General features: G+C 34.5%; 2 protein-coding genes across 6 annotated transcripts in view; one reads left to right on the top strand and one right to left on the bottom strand.

The window, feature by feature from the left end:
- Positions 1-12,365, top strand: part of TRIM37 (tripartite motif containing 37) — a 153,932-nt gene extending 141,567 nt beyond the window's left edge. For all 5 annotated transcript variants that reach the window (XM_025041817.1, XM_025041820.1, XM_025041818.1 and 2 more), the window contains one exon: positions 12,338-12,365. In XM_025041817.1, the coding sequence (XP_024897585.1) occupies positions 12,338-12,350 (13 nt within the window). In that variant the 3' untranslated portion in view covers positions 12,351-12,365. The remainder of the gene's footprint in view (positions 1-12,337) is intronic.
- PPM1E (protein phosphatase, Mg2+/Mn2+ dependent 1E) overlaps positions 1-20,304 on the bottom strand; it is a 121,655-nt gene that overhangs the window by 36,157 nt on the left and 65,194 nt on the right. The gene's annotated exons all lie outside the window — the stretch shown is intronic.

The following is a 20,304-nucleotide window of genomic DNA, read 5'->3' as shown; positions in this document are numbered from 1 at the left end:
AATAAAAAGCAGCAGTACTCTTCCCTCCTCCTTTAGTTCTGTTCACCAGAGACAACCAATAAGTCAATTAGAATACTTTATATTTCAATTAACATAAACCACTTATATAAAATTACCATGTGCTACCCCATTGGGGGAAGGAGGGAGGAAGAGTATAGAAAAACTGATACTCCATACACTGCTGATGACGGTATGAACTGATGAAAACATTTTGAAGAGCAATTTGGGTGTATCTAATATTTTTTAAATACACGTATCTTTCAACCTAGCATTAGAAATTCATCCTATTGTTATAGCTATAAAAGTACTTCAAGACATATTTAAAGATATTCATTGCAGCAAAAACCTAAAAACAATCCAAATGTCCCAACAATAGGGCACTGGTTAAATACAATGGAATACAAAATAAAAAAATAATAAAAAAAATGCAGCCATTAAAAAGAATAAGGTACATCTATATATTCTATTGCAGAGAGATGTCCAAGATATATTAAGAGAAAGAAGCAGGTCAAGAGAACAGTGTTAGTATTTTAAAGTGGATTTAGATGTTGACATGTATACATACTTCTAAATAAGTGGACAGCAATTACTTTTGGGCAGTAGGAATAAAAAGTTAGGGGACTTTAATTTTATACTTTCACTTTTCTGTATTATTTGAATTTTTAATCATAACACAGTATTACGTTTAAAAAATAAAATATATAAGGCAGCGGCATAACCAGGAAACCTAGCAGTTTTTATTACATGAGCTATTTAGTAGTTCTAGGTTGAGAGTCATTTCCTTTAAGAATCCAATCATGCCTTATAGCTCAGTCACCACAAGAAGCCAACATCTCCCAGGCAATCTCTTATATCACAGACTCTCGTCTCTGTTAAGCTCTGTTTGTCCCTTAAACTGATCCAGACTCACCTCCCTCCTCTCCAACCTCCCCAGCCTTTCCACTGTGCTCTCTGGAACTCGTCTGTCATTAACAAACCTACACTCAGCTTCTCTGGTCATCCCATTCCTTTCATCTTCTTACATTAACCAATAGTTGACTTCCTTGAAGTCACTGTTTTCCTTGGAGCGCTCTCAGGAATGTAAGTTTTCTTTTCCATCCCTTAGATCACCTGGACTTGGGTAGGTTAGGTTCTTTCCTTGTTCCTCACTGCCACCTACTTTCTCCCTAAAAATCCTTTAAAACTTACACTATCAGGCTCTTTCATTCATTACCCATGACCATTAGAGTCTTTCACATTACCTGGCCTCTTACTCAAATATTTCAGCACCAGCCTTCCTCTCACTTTCCACCACAACTCTTAAAATCTTCGTGATTTCAATATCTACACAGATGATCCTTCCAACACTCAGATAACTCAGTTCTTTGACCTCCTTAACTCCAGTGATTTTGTCCTCCACTTCAGTCCCGTGATCATCCTCTAGGCCATGTCATTACTAATAATGAAATAACCTTCAAAATACCCATTTCAGGCATCTCACTCTCCACCTACCAATTCCTATCTCTGCAACTCACTCCCTGTGGAACACGGATTTCAACAATTTAACTCCACCAAAAACTTTAGCACATTTTCCTTACAATCTTTACTACTTTCCTTCCCTGGTCCATCACTATAATCGCTCCCTTGCATAAACTCTCAAACCTCTCATCCCTCTGCCACTTTGTAAAATCCTGGTTAACTCCAACTCCCTCCTTACTCCAGCCGTCACTCAAACAGCTGAGTATGATCAAAGTAAAACTCAAACACACTGACTTTTCTTCCTTTAATTCATGACCTATAACTTTAATAGTGCCTTGAGTGTTGTTTAATAACTTATACGTTTTGTCTTAATCAGTGTACTCCCTCCTCCTTCCCTCTCCTAATTCTCATTGAGAAAACAGAAATGATTAGAACTCACGTAAGCACCCATCCCCAAATCTCCCAAACTATGTGCATCTGTAACCACAAACTATCTCTTTTTCCTATTACAATGGTAAAATTGTCCATGCTCCTTCTAAGGCCATCTCCCCCACTTACCTACTACATTCCATCCCCTATCGACAACCAAGAATCTCACTCCTGAGATTGTCTTTTCTCTCAATTTTCCCTGTATAAGTCATTATCGACAACATAAAGTATCTCCAATGTTAAAATCCAAGTTTGTTGACCAGCATTTCACTTCCCCAGCCAACATCTCACTTCTCTGCTGCCCATTACAACCAAACTGGAAAAAGAAATCTGTGCTTGCTGTCTCCACTTTCTCCATTCCCATCATCTCTTTAAAATTTTTCTTTTATTGTGGTAAAATACACACATTTACCATTTTAAGTGTACAGTTCAGTGGCATTAAATACATTAATAATGTTGTGCGACCATCACCAACATTCGTCTCCAGAACTCACCTTGCAGAACTGAAACTCTATACTCATTAAATGAAGCTGCACTCCACCTCCCAGCCCTTGGCGACCACCATTCTACTTTGTCTACTTTTTACCTCACGTAAATGAAATCCTGTAGTATCTTTAAATGAAATCATACAGTATCTTTCTTTTTAAGACTGGAGGTTCCTTCCTATAGCAGCATGTGTCAGAATTTCATTCCTTTTTAAGACTGAACAATATTCCATTGTATGTATATACCAAATGTTGCCTCTTCATTCATCTGTCGATGCACACTTGGGTTACTTTCACATTTTAACTGTTGTGAAATATGCTGTCAGGAATATGGTGCACAAATATCTCTTTGAGACCTCACTTTCGATTCTTTTGGTTATATACCCAGAAGTGGAATTGTTATTTCATATGGTAATTCTATTTTTAATTTTTGGAGGAACTCCCATACTGTTTTCCACAGCAGCAGCACCATTTTACATTGCTATGAACACTGCATGGGGTTCCAATTTCTCCATTTCCTCACCATCCTAATGGGTATCCTAATTGATAGTAGCCATCCTAATGGGTGTGAGGTGGTATCTCATTGTAGTTTTGGTTTGCATTTCTTTAATGATTAATGATGTTTAGCATTTTTTCATGTGCTCATTGGTGATTTCTATATCTTCTTTGAAGAAATGTCTATTCAACTGCCAATTTTTGAATTGGGTTTGTTTTTCTGTTGTTGAGTTTTAGGAGCTCTCTACATATTCTGGATATTATTCCCTTATCAGATATAATTTACAAATATTTTCTTCCATTCTGTGGGTTGCCTTTTACTCTATTAATAGTGTTATTTTGATGCAAAATTTTTTAAATTTCATGAGGTTCAATTGTCTATTGTTTCTTTTGTTGCTTGTGCCTTTGGTGTCATATTCAAAAAAATCACTGTAAAATCCAGTGTCATAAAGCTTTTGCTTTAAGGTTTTCTTTTCTGAGTTTTACTGTTTTAGGTCTTATATTTAGGTCTTTGATCCATTTTGAGTGTACTTTTATATGTTAGGTATTAGGTAAGCAACCAACCTCATTTTGTTTTGTATGTGGATATCCAGTTTCCCCAGCACCATTTGCTGAAAAGGCTGTCCTTTGCCTACTGAATGGTATTGGCACCTTTGTCAAAAATAATTTGACCACACACGTGAGGGTTAATTTCTGGGCTCTCTATTCGATTCCATTGGTCTATAAGTCTGTCTTTATGAAAACACCACAGTATTTTGATTACTGTAGCATTACAGTACATTTTAAAATCAGGAATTGTGAGTCCTCTGGTTTTGTTCTTTTTTAGGATTGCTTTGGTTATTTGGTGTCCTTTGACATTCCATCTGAATTTTAGAATAGGTTTTTGTTTCTGCAAAAAAAAAAAATTGGGATTTTGATAGAGATTGCATTGAATCTGTATTTTGCTTTGGGTAGTACTGACATCTTAACAATATTACATATTCCAATCCATGAATATGGGTTACCTTCCATTTATATGTCTTCTTTAACTTCTTTTAGCAATGTTTTGTAGTTCACTAAAGAAGTTTTTTGACTTCTTTGATTAATTCCTAAGTATTTTATTCTTTTTGATACTATTGTAAATGGAATTGTTTTTTGTTTTTGTAATTTCTTTTTCAGATTCATTGTTCGTGTATGAAAATACAACTGATTTTTATGTCTTGGCTTTGTATCCTGCTACTCTGTAGAATTCATTTATTAGTTCTAACAGTTTTTTGTTTTTTTTTTTATGTGTGTATGTGTGGAATATTTAGAGTTTTCTACATTCAAGCTCATATCATCTGCAAACAGATCATTTTACTTCTTTTCCAATTTGGATGCCTTTTATTTTTTTATTTTTTGCCTAATTGCTCTGACTAGAATGTCCAGTGTTATATTGAAAAGAATTGGTACAAGCGGGCAATACTATGTTGACTAGGGGTAGTGATAGCTCTGCTCTCATTTATGGTTTAGTTAGAATGCCTGGGGTCTTAAAGATACCAACATCTCAGTTTATTTAGATAACATTTAGACTTTATAAATGGCTCAGAAAAATTATGTCCTTTGTGTATTTTATGCAGATTTAGATTTTGGTTCAAGAAGCAAAGATCATGGCTGAATTTGAATCTTTGAAAATATCTGAATAAATGTTTCTTATTCAGTTTTTATAAACCTGCATTTTTAAAGTATGTGTTGTTTGTAAAAACCTATTTCAGGAAATTTATGATAGGTAAAAAGCACTCCACTAAAAGTCAGAAATTAAATATTATAAATCACAATGAGATAGTATAGCATTAAATCTAGCCTTACATGAAAGGATTTTCTTCTACTTGACACAAATTCCAGTTATTTAAATAATCTCTACCTGAGAAAGGAATATGCCCTTAGGAATTCTACCAGTTAAATAGTTCAATTTCTGAAGGAACTATTTTTAAATAAGCCTTAAATATGTTCCAAACCCCCAATACAGTTGGCAGCTTCAGAAAAGCTTAATTATCCTGTTATTCTTTTAACTATCCAAAGAAACCAATCCAGTGACTACCATGGTACTTACTACCTGCTGTGAGCACAGTCAAATGGATTTCCCACTGTTAAATTCAGAAAATAAACTAGAGAAGAAAAAAAGAAAAAAAAAAAAAGAAATAGAAATGTTGATGGGGAAGTAACAAAATACAGCAACTAGGGACAAAATGAAAATCTCAATCTGGTTTTTGATACTGAGAAAGGTCTGAGAAACTATTTTCATGAATTATATGAAAAATATATAGGAAAATGCATTTGCTCATAGTGGTAAAATAAAATTCAGGCTAAGGATAGAGTAATCACACTTTTCTTTAAATGCTACTCCTTAAGGAACCAGAGAATAAAATTACAATTGGCTTTTGAAATGACCTGGTAGGATCAATAAATGAAAACTAAAAATACTTAAAAAAAAAAAAATGGGTCATAACACATTTTCTTTTTTTGCAGAAGAACCGTAACAGTACAAAGTATGTATTATTCTTATAATGAGAAGAAATAATGTGCAGTAGACAGCATAGAAGGGTTCAAAACCATTTTACTTTCCAGTTTTGGCTTCCCTCCTAAAGTCACCATAACAGAGGTTCTATGCTACTTCAGTTCAATGAATAGTAGTGGGTTATCAAGCTGAGCAAATCTGATTGCAGCGAGCTATTTTTTATTTTAAAATGTTTTTTGAAAAGATGTTTCCTTAATGGAAATGCTGAATTATATATAACCTTAACCATAGAAACACCTCTGGGCATCACCTTAAGAAAAACTGTCACAGAAGTAAATAGACTGAAAGAAATAGGAGAATGTACGTTATATTTAAAAAGTGCTATAATCCCCTATCTAGGAAAATAAACATAAACAAATAGACAACAATAGCAACAATTATAATAATAATAAACCCTGGGTCTGATGTGAAAAAAATTCTCACCCATCAGATGTACCTTTTAATTTCCAGTGAATATAGATGGTTTCTTTAGATACAGTAGGAATCTCTAGTGGTATATAGTATCACATATTTGTATGGTATTTTATGTTTATAAAAGGTTTTCAACATATAATATTTTGGTTATATCTTGTCAAACCTCGTGAGGTAGGTACAATAGGTATTAAAATGTAAAATCATAAAAGGAACCATAGAAATCATCTAGTCAACCCTCAGTTTGCAGGTACGAATTCTCTCTATAGTATCACTAACAACTGATTAAATTAGCTTTGGTTGGAATTTCTTTAATGATATGGAAATATTAAAGGTTTATAAAGAATGAATAAGGCTTAGCTGAATATTTAAACAGAAACAAGAAAATAGGGCAATTGAAAATTCTGTTATTAGCTATTTTCTATGTATTGAGAATTTATTATGTGCTGGGCACTGTCTTTATGTACATGACTTCGCTTAACCCTTACAATGACCTGTAAGGAGCAGCTGATAGTTGCTTAATTGGCATATTTTGCTTGAAACTATTTTTTCCCAAACTATTTAAATGGAGCACCTCTGAGAATGTATATAGAAGGCATAGCTAAAGATAAGATTGAATTATACTCATTTTATAGATGTAAAAAATTAGTTTAGTGAAATGGTCATATAGGTAATAGCGCAGGATCTAGAACACAGATCTTCAATCTACTAATCTAAAATTAATTCCACTTCATATTGCATTTTAATAGAGATAAACATTTTAAAAGTCCCTTAAATGTGCAACAAAACTAAAACTATTTGGGATATAATAATAGGGTTCAATACAGCCAACTCCAAGTTGAATGAGAGTTATAAAGATGTGAAATTCAGGACTTTTACAAATTAACAAGCTATTGATCACATGTGATTCAACATAGTCTTTGGTCACTGCAGCTACTGATATGGTACACTTGCGCGTAAGTATAAAAACAAGAACAAAAAACAAAGCCAACCTCCCTTTCTTCTCTCCTCTCTTCTCTCTCCCCTCCCATCTCTCCCTTCGCCCTTCTCTCCACAAAGCCAACCTCCCTTTCTTCTCTCCTCTCTTCCCTCTCCCCTCCCATCTCTCCCTTCTCCCTTCTCTCCGCTCTTCTCTCCCTCTCTCTCTCTCTCTCTCTCTCTCTCTCTCACACACACACACACACACACCACAAAATAATGCTAAGTAGTGAATAATTGTGGAAGATTAGGAGAAATGTCAAAAATCTAGACTTAAATTAACTTTGCCACAGATTGTGTATACTTTTTAGTGAGTAAATACAGTCTATCAAAAATCACAAAGTGGACAATGCTTTCTCAAAAATCAGGTATTGTTCACGTGTTTTCTCTATAGCAAAATCTGTTCAATTCATCACATCCGCTCAACTTGACTTTTCACTGGTAATATTAACTGTGATCGCTTGTTTAAGACAAGTGTTTGCCAGGTTTGTCTATACTCTTTAATTTAGAAATGAGTCAGTCCTTAGGGTGGGGATGGGACGAACTCTACCTCCTGGAAAAAGGCACTTCACTTCTGTGATTTCTTCTTAAAAATGTATAACCCCAGTCTAGTCATTTGGAAAACATTATCAGATAAACCTGAATTGAAGAACATTCTATAAAAGACCCAGCTAGAGGTCCTTAGGACTATCAAGGTCATAGAAAACAAGGAAAGACTGAGAAACTGTCACAGACCAGAAGAGACCGAGGAGATATGATGATTAAATGTGGTATCCTGGACTGCATCCTAGAACAGAAAAAGGACATTAGGAGAAAAACTGCAAAATCCAAATTAAGTCTGGAGTTTAGTTAATAGTAATGAATCAATGCTGGTTTCCTAGTTTTGTCAAAGGTACCATGGTAATGTAAGATGTTAACATCAGAGGAAACTGGGTAAGAGGTAGGCAGGAAATATTATCTTAGCAGCTTCCTATAAATCTAAAATTATTCAAAACAAAAGTTTGTTTTTTAAAAATCTGCTCAAGGCTACATTCTTATAAACTCATTCATTACCTTGCTGACCATCTCCTACAATTCTCCTCTTCCCTCAATCCACTCTAGCCATACTGGCCTCCTTGTTTTTCTTTAAATATATCAGTCACGCACTCACTTCAGGCCCTTTATACTATGTATCATTTCCTCTGCCTGAAATGATCTTTCTTCAGATATTCATATGGCTCAAACCCCTCACTTCCTTCAAGTCTCTGTCAAATGTAGCATTATAAAAGAGGACTTTGCTTATCCACTCCATATGTATGTGTATACACACACACACACACATATACACATACTTAAAAAGCTCCTTACTTTCTTTCTTATTACTTATTTCTGAATACATTGTCTGTCTCCCTCCTGTCCTCCGCAGGGGTGCAGTAAGTTTTGTTCACTGCTTTATCAGCACCTAGTACAATGCCTAGTATATAGTAGGCACTCAATAAGTAGTTGCTGAGTGAACGGATTACTTCCTATTAAAAACAGATTTAAAAAATCCTTCAGGGATACATGCATCTTAACAAGAACAAAACTTTAAACCAAAGAACAAACCTCTGGTGCTGTAATTTTAGATATTATTAACCAGTTGAAGTACTTATATTATAGAACAGCTTCCAAACCATCCTTTACAATCATGTAGTTTAGTGCTTATTTCATCTGGTCCTAAAGCCCACTCCACTCTTTAGTAAGGCCTACACTATTTTTTAGTACATAGGAAGGTAGTTAAAAGTGATCCTCTATTCCTGTGTTACAATGAAATTAGAGAGAAGAAATGAAGAGAGAATTATTTAAGTTAATATGATCAGAGCCAAATAAACTTTAAAATAGTGATATTTTTAAACATGAAGCGCTCTGTATCTAAAACTAATTTCTCAGATTTGGTAGGAGAATATATTATTTAAACAATAACAGTGCTGAATCATATTATGTTCTTTAATTTCAAATTTTAACTTGGGAGACCAAAGTCCAAGAGCTAGTTTTAATTCTGACAGTCATATTAAAATCTACCTATTTCTAACAAATATTGTACAGCATCTGGCATGGCACCTCATCTGCGCCTACAGCTAACCATCACAAACTCAAGTGTTCTTGCGTCAGCAAGCCAACTGCTTCCACTGTATCACATCCCGGCTCTGCCAAACTGTTTACGCATCAGGCGAAATTGCTAAAAAGAACTAAAATGGTTCTCAGAAGCAAAAACTGTTTTATTACAATTAAGACCCAAGGTACTGTACAGCTCAGGTAAACTGAGAGGTATCAAGCTAATGGGAATTACTAACAAAGCTGTGCCAGCCTACATGTTCTTGCTGCAGCTTATTATAATGGGTGAAAAGCCTGATGAGGCATTCGTTTATCCAATTATTTATTAAGTGCCTGCAAACATACACCACAGGATCATCTCTTTTTGTGCTGTAGGACATAGAAGATATATAACCTAGTGACCATCCTCAAGTAGTTTATAGTCTATTAAGATAATTAAAACATCATTCCAAAGTACAGGTCATTCTCACACAGTATTTCACTTGATCAGGCTTGATCAGGTATGATCTCTACTAGCCAGGTGAAGAAATTTGAGTTGAAAGAGGTAAAGAATCTTGCCCAACTAAACAGAGCAAACGGTTGGATAGTATAGTCATAATATATAGATCAGAAGAGTGGGAAATTATTTCTAGCAAGGATAGTAATCTTTTCTCTTACTGCTGGCTAATATTTTTACACTGTGAATCTGATTTACAGGCTTAATCCTCAACAGACTTAATTCTGCCCCAAATCCAAAAGGTCTTTCTCACAGGCACACCACTATCCTTCCCCCAAATTAGCTGATTGTCTAGAAGAATTTGCCAGGTCTTACATCGTGATTAAAAGCATTGGCTTTGAATCTGAATTAAAATCTATGTTCTGATACTTACTCCCTATGTAACCTTAAAAAGTCACTCAAACTCCTGAGCTTTTTATTCTTCTATAGAATGGGCCTACTACCTACCTTTCAGGGCTGTTGTGAGAATTAAATGGCATAATTAACATATAGTACTTAATATACAGAGCTGTAGTACTTAGTACTATGACTGGCTTAGAGTAAACAATAATGATAACATTATTTCATTTAGAGGGTTTCCTGTGGTGGTAACCATGTGGGATTTTACTTTTTATCAACTATTAACTTTCTTATCCTCTATACTTAGTTTATTAGTTCTAGAAATGTTAAAGATCTGTTTTGGGCTCTGCCACCCCATCATAACTTCCACTCCTGGCTACTCCATCATAGCTTTTATCAAAATACGTAATCATTTTACTTGTTTTGGTTTAGTGTCTGTCTTCCTCTAATAGAATGCAAACTCAGTGAAAGCAGAGACATTATTATTATTTTTCTTCACTGCTTATCCCTAGTGCCTAGTATTGAAATATTTGTTGACTGGCTGAATGAATAAATGAATGAGACATGGTCTCTTCTGAGAATGTTAAAATCTTCTGAGAAGTATACACTAGTTAAACAGATAATCTTAATGCAAACTGTAAAATAGACTTCTGATACAACAGAAATATAAAAGATGGCTAGCAAACTTTCCTGTAAAAGGTGCTACCTCTTAGCTCTTTAAAATTCGTTTTTCTTTGTTACTTAAAGGTGCTCTTTTCCTCCTGTGCTAAATAAATAAATAAATAAGCCAGTTAACATTTATTCAACCCTTACAATGTTTTGATACTATTTTTAGTGCTATTTTTCCATTTAATAACTCGTTTAATCTTTGAAACTGTTCTGTGAAATAGATACTATTATAGTTGAAGAAACTAGAGCATGGAATGTGTAACTAACTTGCCAAAAGGTCACATGATTCAAAATATCAGTCATTTTGTCTCTCAGAATCAATCAAAAATACTTTTTAAATAAAAGAACACAAAAGTGGCTTTTAAGTAGGTTTTCTTCTAGAAGGAAGGCATTTATACTATAGATTAAGAACCTAGCTCCTCAATAAAATTTTAACAAATCCTTAAAAATATAAAAATAATTATAAACAAGACCAACTGAGATTTATGTCAGGTATGTAAGTATGTAAATGCTGATTCAACATTTGAAAACCAATTAATGTAATCCATCACATCAACAGACTGAAAAAGAAAAATCACATGATCTTATCAATAGATGCAGAAAAACCAACTGACAAAACTCAGCACCCATTCATGATAAAAACTCTCAGTAAACTAGAAAGAAAAATGAACTTCCTCAACATGATAAAGAATAACTATAAAAAAACTATATCTCACATCACATTTAATGGTGAGAAACTCAAAGCTTTCCCACTAAGATCAGGTACAAGGCAAGGATGTCCACTCTCACCAATCCTTTTCAACATCATATTGGAAGTCCTTGCTAACGCAATAAGGCAAGAAAAGAAAAGGAAACAGATTGAGAAGACATAAAGGAATCTAGTTTCAGGCCACTCATTTTCTGAACAATAGTAAGTTCTCACCCAATGCAGTTTTCACATTATAATAGTTCTGCAATTCAAATTTCTCATACCATTATTCTTTTATCTCAAAATATCTTCTAAAGAGGAATGCCCGACTTAAAATGTCAGTGAAATTGTTAGCACATACAGCACTGAGAGAATAAAGAATTTTAAATGTCATTTAGCTTTTTTTTTCATTCCACTATCGTTGAACTCACAAAGAAGTTTATCTTGGCTGTACATAAGACAACTCCCACAGAAAAGGGGACTTCTGGTTTTATAAATAAGCCTTTTGTTTATGGAGACTTCCCACATGTTCATCGATCAACCGTAATTTGTCCTATTTTACATCTCCTTCACTCTTGGCAAAAGAGACAGTACTCTAGGAATTGTCCCTACTCTTTCATACATCATAACTTTTCCCTCTCTAATGGGTTATTCTATAAACACACTATGATAGCTCCAATCTTTTTTTAAAGACTATTATTCTCTCATTTCACTCCTACCTCCACACAACTAAATTCCCTGGAAGAACTAACTGTCTATATGTACTGTCTTTAATTTCTTTTTTCCCATTTTCTCTTTAACCAACTGTTCATTGCAGTTGTTTTTGTCAAGGTCACCCATGACTTACCAATCCAATGATAATTTCTCAAGTTTCATTTTATTCAACCTACTGGCAGCATCTGACACAATTGATCTCTTTCTTCCTCCTTGATACACTTTCTATGCCACCACTCTCTGTTTCCTAATAAATAGTAAAGCTTTTCTCAGTCCTCTTTGCTGGTTCCTCTTCCTGTTCCTGACTTCTAAACACTGGAGTACCCCAGGTCTCAATCCTTTAACCTCTATCATTGTCTGTCTATACTTGTTCCCTAGCTGATCTGATCTTGTCTCATGCTTTGAATATCACTACTTCCTTATGACTGCTGAATGTTTACTTCCGGACCGAACGTCTCACCTGAGCTCCAGGCCTCCATTCTCTCTTGCTTACTCAATAACTGAACTTGGAAGTCTAATATATGTTCTAAACTTAACATGACTAAAGCTAAATTCCTGATTTTCAGCTCCCAAACCTGATCCTCTTACCATCTCCTCGATCTCAGCAAATGGCGAAAATTGACAACAGCCTTCAAATCCCCTTTGACTCCTCTTTCTCAGTCCTGTATCTGCAGCTACAGGTGAGTTTTTCTTCAAAATATATCCAGATTGTGACCACTTATCGCCACCACCACAGCTATCACCCCAGTTTATCTCCCCTGTGATAGTCTAATAGCTGGAATCTGCCTCTACCATAAACTTACAGTCTTTTTTCCACACTGTAACCAAACAGACCTTTTCAAAATGTAAGTCAAACTCCAATAAAATGATAAATTCAGGCAAGAATCATTAATAGATGTCTAAATCAATAGATGAAATTGTGGTCCTGTGATTATGTTAGTGAATATGCTTATTTTTAGGGGTGAAGTGTTGTGATATTTGTAATTTTCAAATTGTTCAGCAAAGATAGGTAGGTAGGTAGGTAGGTAGACAGAGAGACAAACAGATAGACAGACAGACACAGACAAAACAAGGCAACATGTTAATGGTCACTGAAACCAGAGGTGGGCAAATGGATACTTGTACTATTTTTTTTCAACTGTTTTGAATATTTGGAAATTTTCATAAAAAGTTAAGAATCAAATATGTCAAATTATGTCTTACTCTGCTCAAAACACAATGTTTTCTCATTACATTCAAAGTGAAAGTCAAAGTTCTCACACTGCTCTCCGAGGCCCTGAATAATCTGGTTCTGTCCCCCACCCCCAAGTCCTAGCCCTAACTCTCCCCATTACTCACTACTTCACAAGCGCATTGGCATCTGTTACCCAAACATATCAGACCTATGCATCTGATGTTCCTCTACAGCAACACGCTCCTCTCTGAGTATACCCTCGCTTCACATGAGACACAACTCTACCTTATTCCTATATTGTGCAGCAGTCCTCTCCCCAATCACTGGTACTTCCTGTGACTTTACCTTCATTTTTCTCCATAAACTCATCCTACCCGATACAGTATATCTTTGTTTTTGTTTATTGTCTGTTCCCCCAAACTAGTGTCCTCCATAAAGGCTAAGACTTAATCTGTTCACTGCTACATCTTCAGTACAAAGGACAATATCTAGCACATAGTAAGCAAATAATTTATGTTCATTACATGAAGGAAGAAATGAATAAGTAATAAAAATGTCGGGCAGCATAAACTGTTTTTCTGATTGTTAGTTTAGATGAATATCCATGAAGAATAGTATACAATTTAAAATGAAAAACTGGAGAAAGAGGAATTTATATAGTTTTCCTTTTAAATAAATTTATTATCTTTATCTTTACTTTTTTTCATCCATTAGCAGTTCTTATCCTTATGCTTTTCATCCACTAGCAATTCTTAAAATGAAAAATAAAAAAATTCTCAGAATTAGAATGGCTGATTATTCAAAATAATTCTCATGTATTCACATAAATTTTATCAATTTCAACCCATATTCAAAAAGTTATTTGCACACCGATGTTCAGAGCAGCATTATTCACAGCGACCAGGACATGGAAGCAACCGAAGTGTCCTACGATAGATGATTGGATAAAGAAGCTGTGGTACATATGTGCAATGGAATATTACTCAGCCATAAGAAGAGATGAAAACTACCATTTGCGACAACATGGATGGACCTTGAGATGATCATGCTAAGTGAAATAAGCCAGACAGAAAAAGTTGAAAATCACATGATATCACTTATATCTGGGATACAAACCTAAAAGCAACAAATGAACAGGACAAACAAACAGAGACTCATGGACATGGACAATAGACTAGTGGTTACCAGAGGGGAAGGAGGAGGCGGGGAGGTAAACAGGGTAAAGGGGGTCAAATAGGTGGTGACAGAAAGAAATCTAACTATGGGAGGTGAACACACAGTGTAAATATATATATGCCTTGCTGCTAAAGTGTACAGATAAAACTTATTGGATTTCATTAACCAGTATCACCATAAAAAAATTAAAATTTTTTATCACTTTCATAATGTAGGTTTATAATTGATCTTGCTGTTTAATAAAAAACAATAATTCTTTTAACTGCTTTTCTTCACTTTTTTTCCTCTCAACATATTCCATTCTACTGAGTAACAACATCATTATTTCCATTATTTAATAACATATTTGCCAGTAGTGGTTCAACAGAACTAAATTACATTCAATAAAAAGTAATAGATAATTAGGAACAAGATAGTAAAATATGAATGTAACTCTTATTTGGACGTCATTATGGTGCTAAGAGATAGTTCCTCCATGGGATAGCCCTATAGGAACTTACAACTACCCATATAAGAGTTAAGGTAAATTTGACAAAATTGTATTTCTTTACATATAATAATTTTCTTCCAGGTTTTTCTAAGGAGGTCTTCTGTGGTAAGATTATTGGAATAGAATGCAAAAGAACTCCAAACACCTTAACTTGGCCCATGCTGTCTCTTTGCCTTCAACCTACTCCTTCCATGCACCCTTTGTTCCAGCCATATAACATGACTATGTGTTAGATCGTTTTATGATAACACAAACTCATAGATGCCATTTCCTCAGCTTGGATGACCCTTCTTTTCTTCTTCATTTAGTTAACAACCATTACTGGGCTCTAAAAAACTCATTTAAAGCATTACCCTCTTCCAAAAGCTTTGACTCCTTTCCTTCCAGTTGTATACTTTTATAGCATCTTTTTCATTTGTTACACTATAATTACTGATTTACTCATGTATTTTCGCTAGTCTGCAAGATCCTTGAGGGTAAAAATATATCATATTCAACTTTATTCTCTATCTCAGCTCTTAGAAACTGTGTGTTCTTGAAATTATTGCAAATTCAAGTAAAAGTCATGATAATACTATCAGATCTGGTTTTCATGACTCATTATAGATCTGTGGTACTTTGTTATTCCTTAATGTCTATTGAAAATACACAATAATGATATATTTTATTTGGGAGATATTAGCTTACCTGTTAAATACTAGAGGAAAAAAAGCCTATATAACAGGATACTTTACTCTGAGTTTTACAGCAAGAGATAAATATCCAAGTTGCTCATTTTATTAGTCATGTTTTAATTATTCATAAATATAGATTCATCTATAATAATCTAAGGCCTCTTCTTACCAGGGCTCAATAAAAACTGAACTCGGAGTAGCTGTAGGCAGAAATATGGGGTGGCATGTGTATGTCTATGGGTGTACATGTAAGAGTTGCAGAGTAATCTATTAAAATCATAATTTGCATTCTGTTCTCCGTTTATTTTTTTCCCTCCCCCATTCTAAAGAGGTAACCAGGTCTTTGAGCTCCATTATTTATGGAAGACCTGAGGTACTGAGTGAAAAATAGAAGTTACTCATAGATAATCTGCCTTTTAACTTTTATTTTGGGGATCTTGAGTTAAACGCAAAGCCTTTGAGGGCTGTCAGGGAGACTGGGAAGGAACTTCCTGAACACAACTTCCCCAGACAGGGAAACGTTCGGCAGTATCAGGCATAGTAGAGACCTGCATCCTATTCCTTGGCTATGCTTCAAGGAAATGGCAAAGCCACAGCGGAGAGGGGCTACGTGGAGCACCTTCGGAGGCCACACTCTAGGTCCTGAGGACTCAATCGGCAGAGACTCTCGTGGACACGGCTGGCCAAAAAGCAGTAATGTCATCTTACTTTAAGGAACACATGGATTTATTTAATAAGCTTATCAATAGTAATCATGAAAAACTGCAAATGAGTGGGCCCATTCTACTTTGTTTTCCTTTAAAAGACTCTGAGATTCTTGGGTTGAGAAGAAGAAAGAAAAGGAAGAGAGCCTCATTCTTCTCCACAGCTCCCATAATGACTGGAAGGAATCCCCATCTTACCATGTTGGGCGATTCAAAGTCAGATTTAATTTAATTTGTGAGAAATAAAATAATTTTGTATTTCTTGCATATATGAATTTGTAGTATAAGTAATCCAGCTAAACACAATATGGATCTATATGTTTCTAATATACTTTAATATACATTTTTCATTGTTCATTATTTATGTTATTTCTGCTTCACAGATTGAAATGGTTGCATTCTCAAAGTCTAAAAAGTTTTCTTTTGGAAGCAAAACATGATGGCTTTATGGCAGAATTGATTGTGGCCGCAAATAAGAAGTTCATCATCATAACACTGCAAGATAAATTTATAATTTGGATTCAGGGACTGCAAACAAAACAACAGAAAGAGTGGGAGAGAAAAAGCAATCTCATTAAGTGTTCCCTAGAAAGACCTATACATAGGCAGACTGATGACTCCTTTCAGAAATGCTTTACATCCCACATGCTAGACTAAATGAATATATTTGATAAACAAACAAACAAACAAAAAACACTGAAGGATCCATGGCATCCTTAAATCCACTCATACAAGGCTTAGGTGAGAAAGAGAAATACCAAACTCAGGAAAGTGGCTACGATGGGAGGGAAGGGGCTGGCACAAGATTAAAAAGAGGTATGTAGGGGGCTTTCAACTTGGATCTGTAATGCTTAGTGTAAAAAAACACCTTTAAACAAATATGGCACAAAGTTAAATAGGACAAACGGGCTGGTAGGTATATGGATGTTTGCTTTGTTATTTTTTCAATGCCAATCTATATTTATGGAATATTTCAAAACTAAAATCTAGCATAAGCACGTATCCTATAAACTGAGTATAAACTTTCCCTTCTGCAGTTTAGAAACAGGGATATTTGATACAGAGCCTAGTGCATTACTGCACTCAATAAATCTTAGCACAGAACAACTTAAAAGGTAATAGAAAAGCTGATTATCTGGTTCATTATTCATTCCTTTCCAAATAAAGCAGCTGTATCCAAATGAAAAAAGAACCAACAAAAATAGAGATAACAAGAAATGTTCACTAGTATAAAATGTGTAACTATTTCTATTGCATATAGTCTGTGATTTTGAATTAAGACAGACTCATTAAAATAATACATAAATATATATGTATATAGTTGGTCCTTATTATTCAAAGAGTCTGTATTTGCAAATTCACCTACTCAACTAAAGTTTATTTGTAACTCTAAAGTCAATACTACTTTCATAGTCATTCACGGACATATACAGAGTGACAAAAAATTTGAGTTGCCTGAAGCATATGTTCCTAGCTGAGGTCAAACAAGACAACACTCATTCTGCCTTCTTGTTTCAGCTTTCATACTGTAAACAAGCATCCTTTCTACAGTCCATTTAGTGCTATGTTTTCTGCCTTTTTGTGCTTATTGTTGGTGATCTTGCTGTACGAAATGGTTCCCAAGCATAGTGCGGAGATGCTATCTAGTGCTTCTAAGCACAAGAAAGTTGTGATGTGCCTTATGGAGAAAATACATATATCCAATAACTTCATTCAGGCATGAGTGCTGTTGGCTATGAGTTCAATGAGTCAACAACATATATTAGATAGATATCTTTAAGCGGAAACACAGATAAAACAAGGTTGTATTGACTGGTTGATGAAAATGTGACCAGAGGCTCATAGGAATCTAACTTTGGATTTCCCCTGGAAAATATGGTTCAGTAATCACTAATTCAGTGTTTGTGCTATTGTAAATAATGAGAATCAACTGTGTGTGTGCGTGCTCATGTGTGTGTATTCCTTAGTTAACAAGGTGTTTCTTTGAATAAAATGTATTTATAGGAACCACTGACTTATTTTGATTAGATATACAAAGCATAGTACCTTGACCTGAATAAGTAATGAATAATCAACCATAATGAAGATAACTGACAGCGTACTATGCATATGTACAGCCTCTAAAGACATTAAGTAGCATGGTATTGTGAGGTATTTTGAGGTTTCTAGTAGGGGCAAAAAGATTGTGCATAAAGACAACTAATATACTTGCAACCACTTAAGAGACGAAGTAGAAGTTTATGGAAGCAAATGTGACATAATTTTACTGATTTAGTTATTTCTACAAGGTATTATTGTGGATAATGGCAAAAGCAGTATGGTAAAAACTATGTGGTAGAAACAATTCTAAGATGATTTTTAAAGGTTTCCTCAATCAATTAACAGAATTGAACTGTTACTTTCCCAAAGTGACTCCCATGAGCAAAAAACAGAAGATCCCACACATAGATTAGCTCACTGTAATGAAAAAGTAATATCCTTAAACCATCATGTTACTATAAGGTTAATTTTTATAGAAAAGTATAATAAGCAAGTTGTACTATTTAATATTTTATGAAGAGCTTTTTTTAACATTAACGTTTCCTGTAATAATGATTCTAATAACTTTGAAGTACATAATTTAAAAGTTCACATTTTCTTTCATTATAATAGAGAAAATGAAAAACTAAATTGAACCTGAAAGAACATACAGACATTAAGGTCATGACTGAGAATGATGTCGTAAATCCATATCTGTTTAACATGTTAACATTTTAAGTTCATAATGCCACCTTTCTCATCTTTGCTGAATAGCCTCCATCTCTTAAATTATATTCAATGGTCTAACAATTAAGAGCTAGATATTCTTCATTTAAATATCCATTTGTAGATTGGGAAGATAATTTTCAGAAGATGATGAGATTGACAATGCTAACAGATAAAAGTCTTCTGATAATTTCAAGTTCTATTTACAAATATAGGAAAGAAATGAGGATGAAAGTCATAGTTTAAAGAGAAGAGGCCAGAACGAGAGATCAATATTCCACAGTGCAAGAAATATATATATATAAATGGTAACTGTAAAGCCAGTTCCATGGATATCATTTATAGATAATGTTTAAATTTATATCTCCAGTATACCTCTCTTTTGAACTTCAAGATCTCATATCCAACCACACATACTCACTGTTCCCAATTGGAGAGGTGCAACAATCTTAATGTGTCAACCTCCTGATTTTCCCTTTGAGCCTGCTGTTCACCAAAGCCTTATCCATCTTAGTAAATGGCAATTCCATTCTTCCAATTGCTCATGTCAAAATCTTTGGATTTATCCTTGACTCTCTTCCTTTTTCGTATACCACATAAACAAATCCTATAGTTTTTCCCTTCAAAATATATCCAGAACCTAACCACTTCTTACTACTTTCAAGATTACCATCTTGCTCTAAACCACCACTTTTTCTCACTGGGCCAGTTGCATCAGCCTATTAACTGCTTTTCCTTTTCTACCTTTTTTCTTCATATGCCCATCTCCACTCTGCACGCAGAGTAATCCATTAAAAATGTAAATCAGATCATGTCCTTCCTCTGCTCAAAACCCTCCACTGCCTTCCCATCTAATTCGAAGAAAAATCCAAAATCCTGACAATGGCTTATAAGGCCCTACTTGATTTAATTCCCTGCCACCTCTGACCTTGTCTTATGTTTTCTTTCTTTCACTTTACTCCAAGTCACACAAATCTCTCTGTTGTTCCTCAAACATGTTCCTCTTACCTTACTGTCTCTGCACTTTTTGATTTCTCTGATGAGAAAGCTTTTCATCCAGTTATCTATATTATTCACTCGTTCACTTTTTCAGATCTCTACTTAACTTTACCAAGAAGCCTTCCTGATCACCTTATAAAATACATAGCAAACTCCCTATGCGCCCTAATCTCATAATTCTCTCGTCCCTTATCCTGCTTTATTTTTTCTCATAGTGTTTATCAAAATTACCTGACTGAAACATTTAATGTTTAGTTTCTCGAAAGAAGAGATTGGTTTTTCGTTCAATACTATACCTTTAGGATCTGGAATAGGACCTGGCACATAAAAGGTACTCAATAAACATTTAGTGAATTAGCGAGTGAAATGAATCCAAATAATTAATTTTAGAGAGGGTCTCGCTTATAAGGAAAATAAAATCTAAACCCCTATAAGTTAATCTAAGTAGTAATAATTAAATGCTATAATAATTTTGCTACCTAGCATACAAAGAGCTTTATATATACAATGGTTACATTTCTATAATTTAAACTGTAATTCCTATTTTAAGACCTTTTTAAAGTATTTTTAA

This window comes from Pteropus alecto, unplaced genomic scaffold (genome assembly GCF_000325575.1).
Source record: "Pteropus alecto unplaced genomic scaffold, ASM32557v1 scaffold98, whole genome shotgun sequence".
NCBI classification, from domain to species: Eukaryota; Metazoa; Chordata; class Mammalia; order Chiroptera; family Pteropodidae; genus Pteropus; species Pteropus alecto.
The sequence above is the reverse complement of the archived record's forward strand: the minus strand, read 5'-3'. Positions and strand labels throughout refer to the sequence as shown.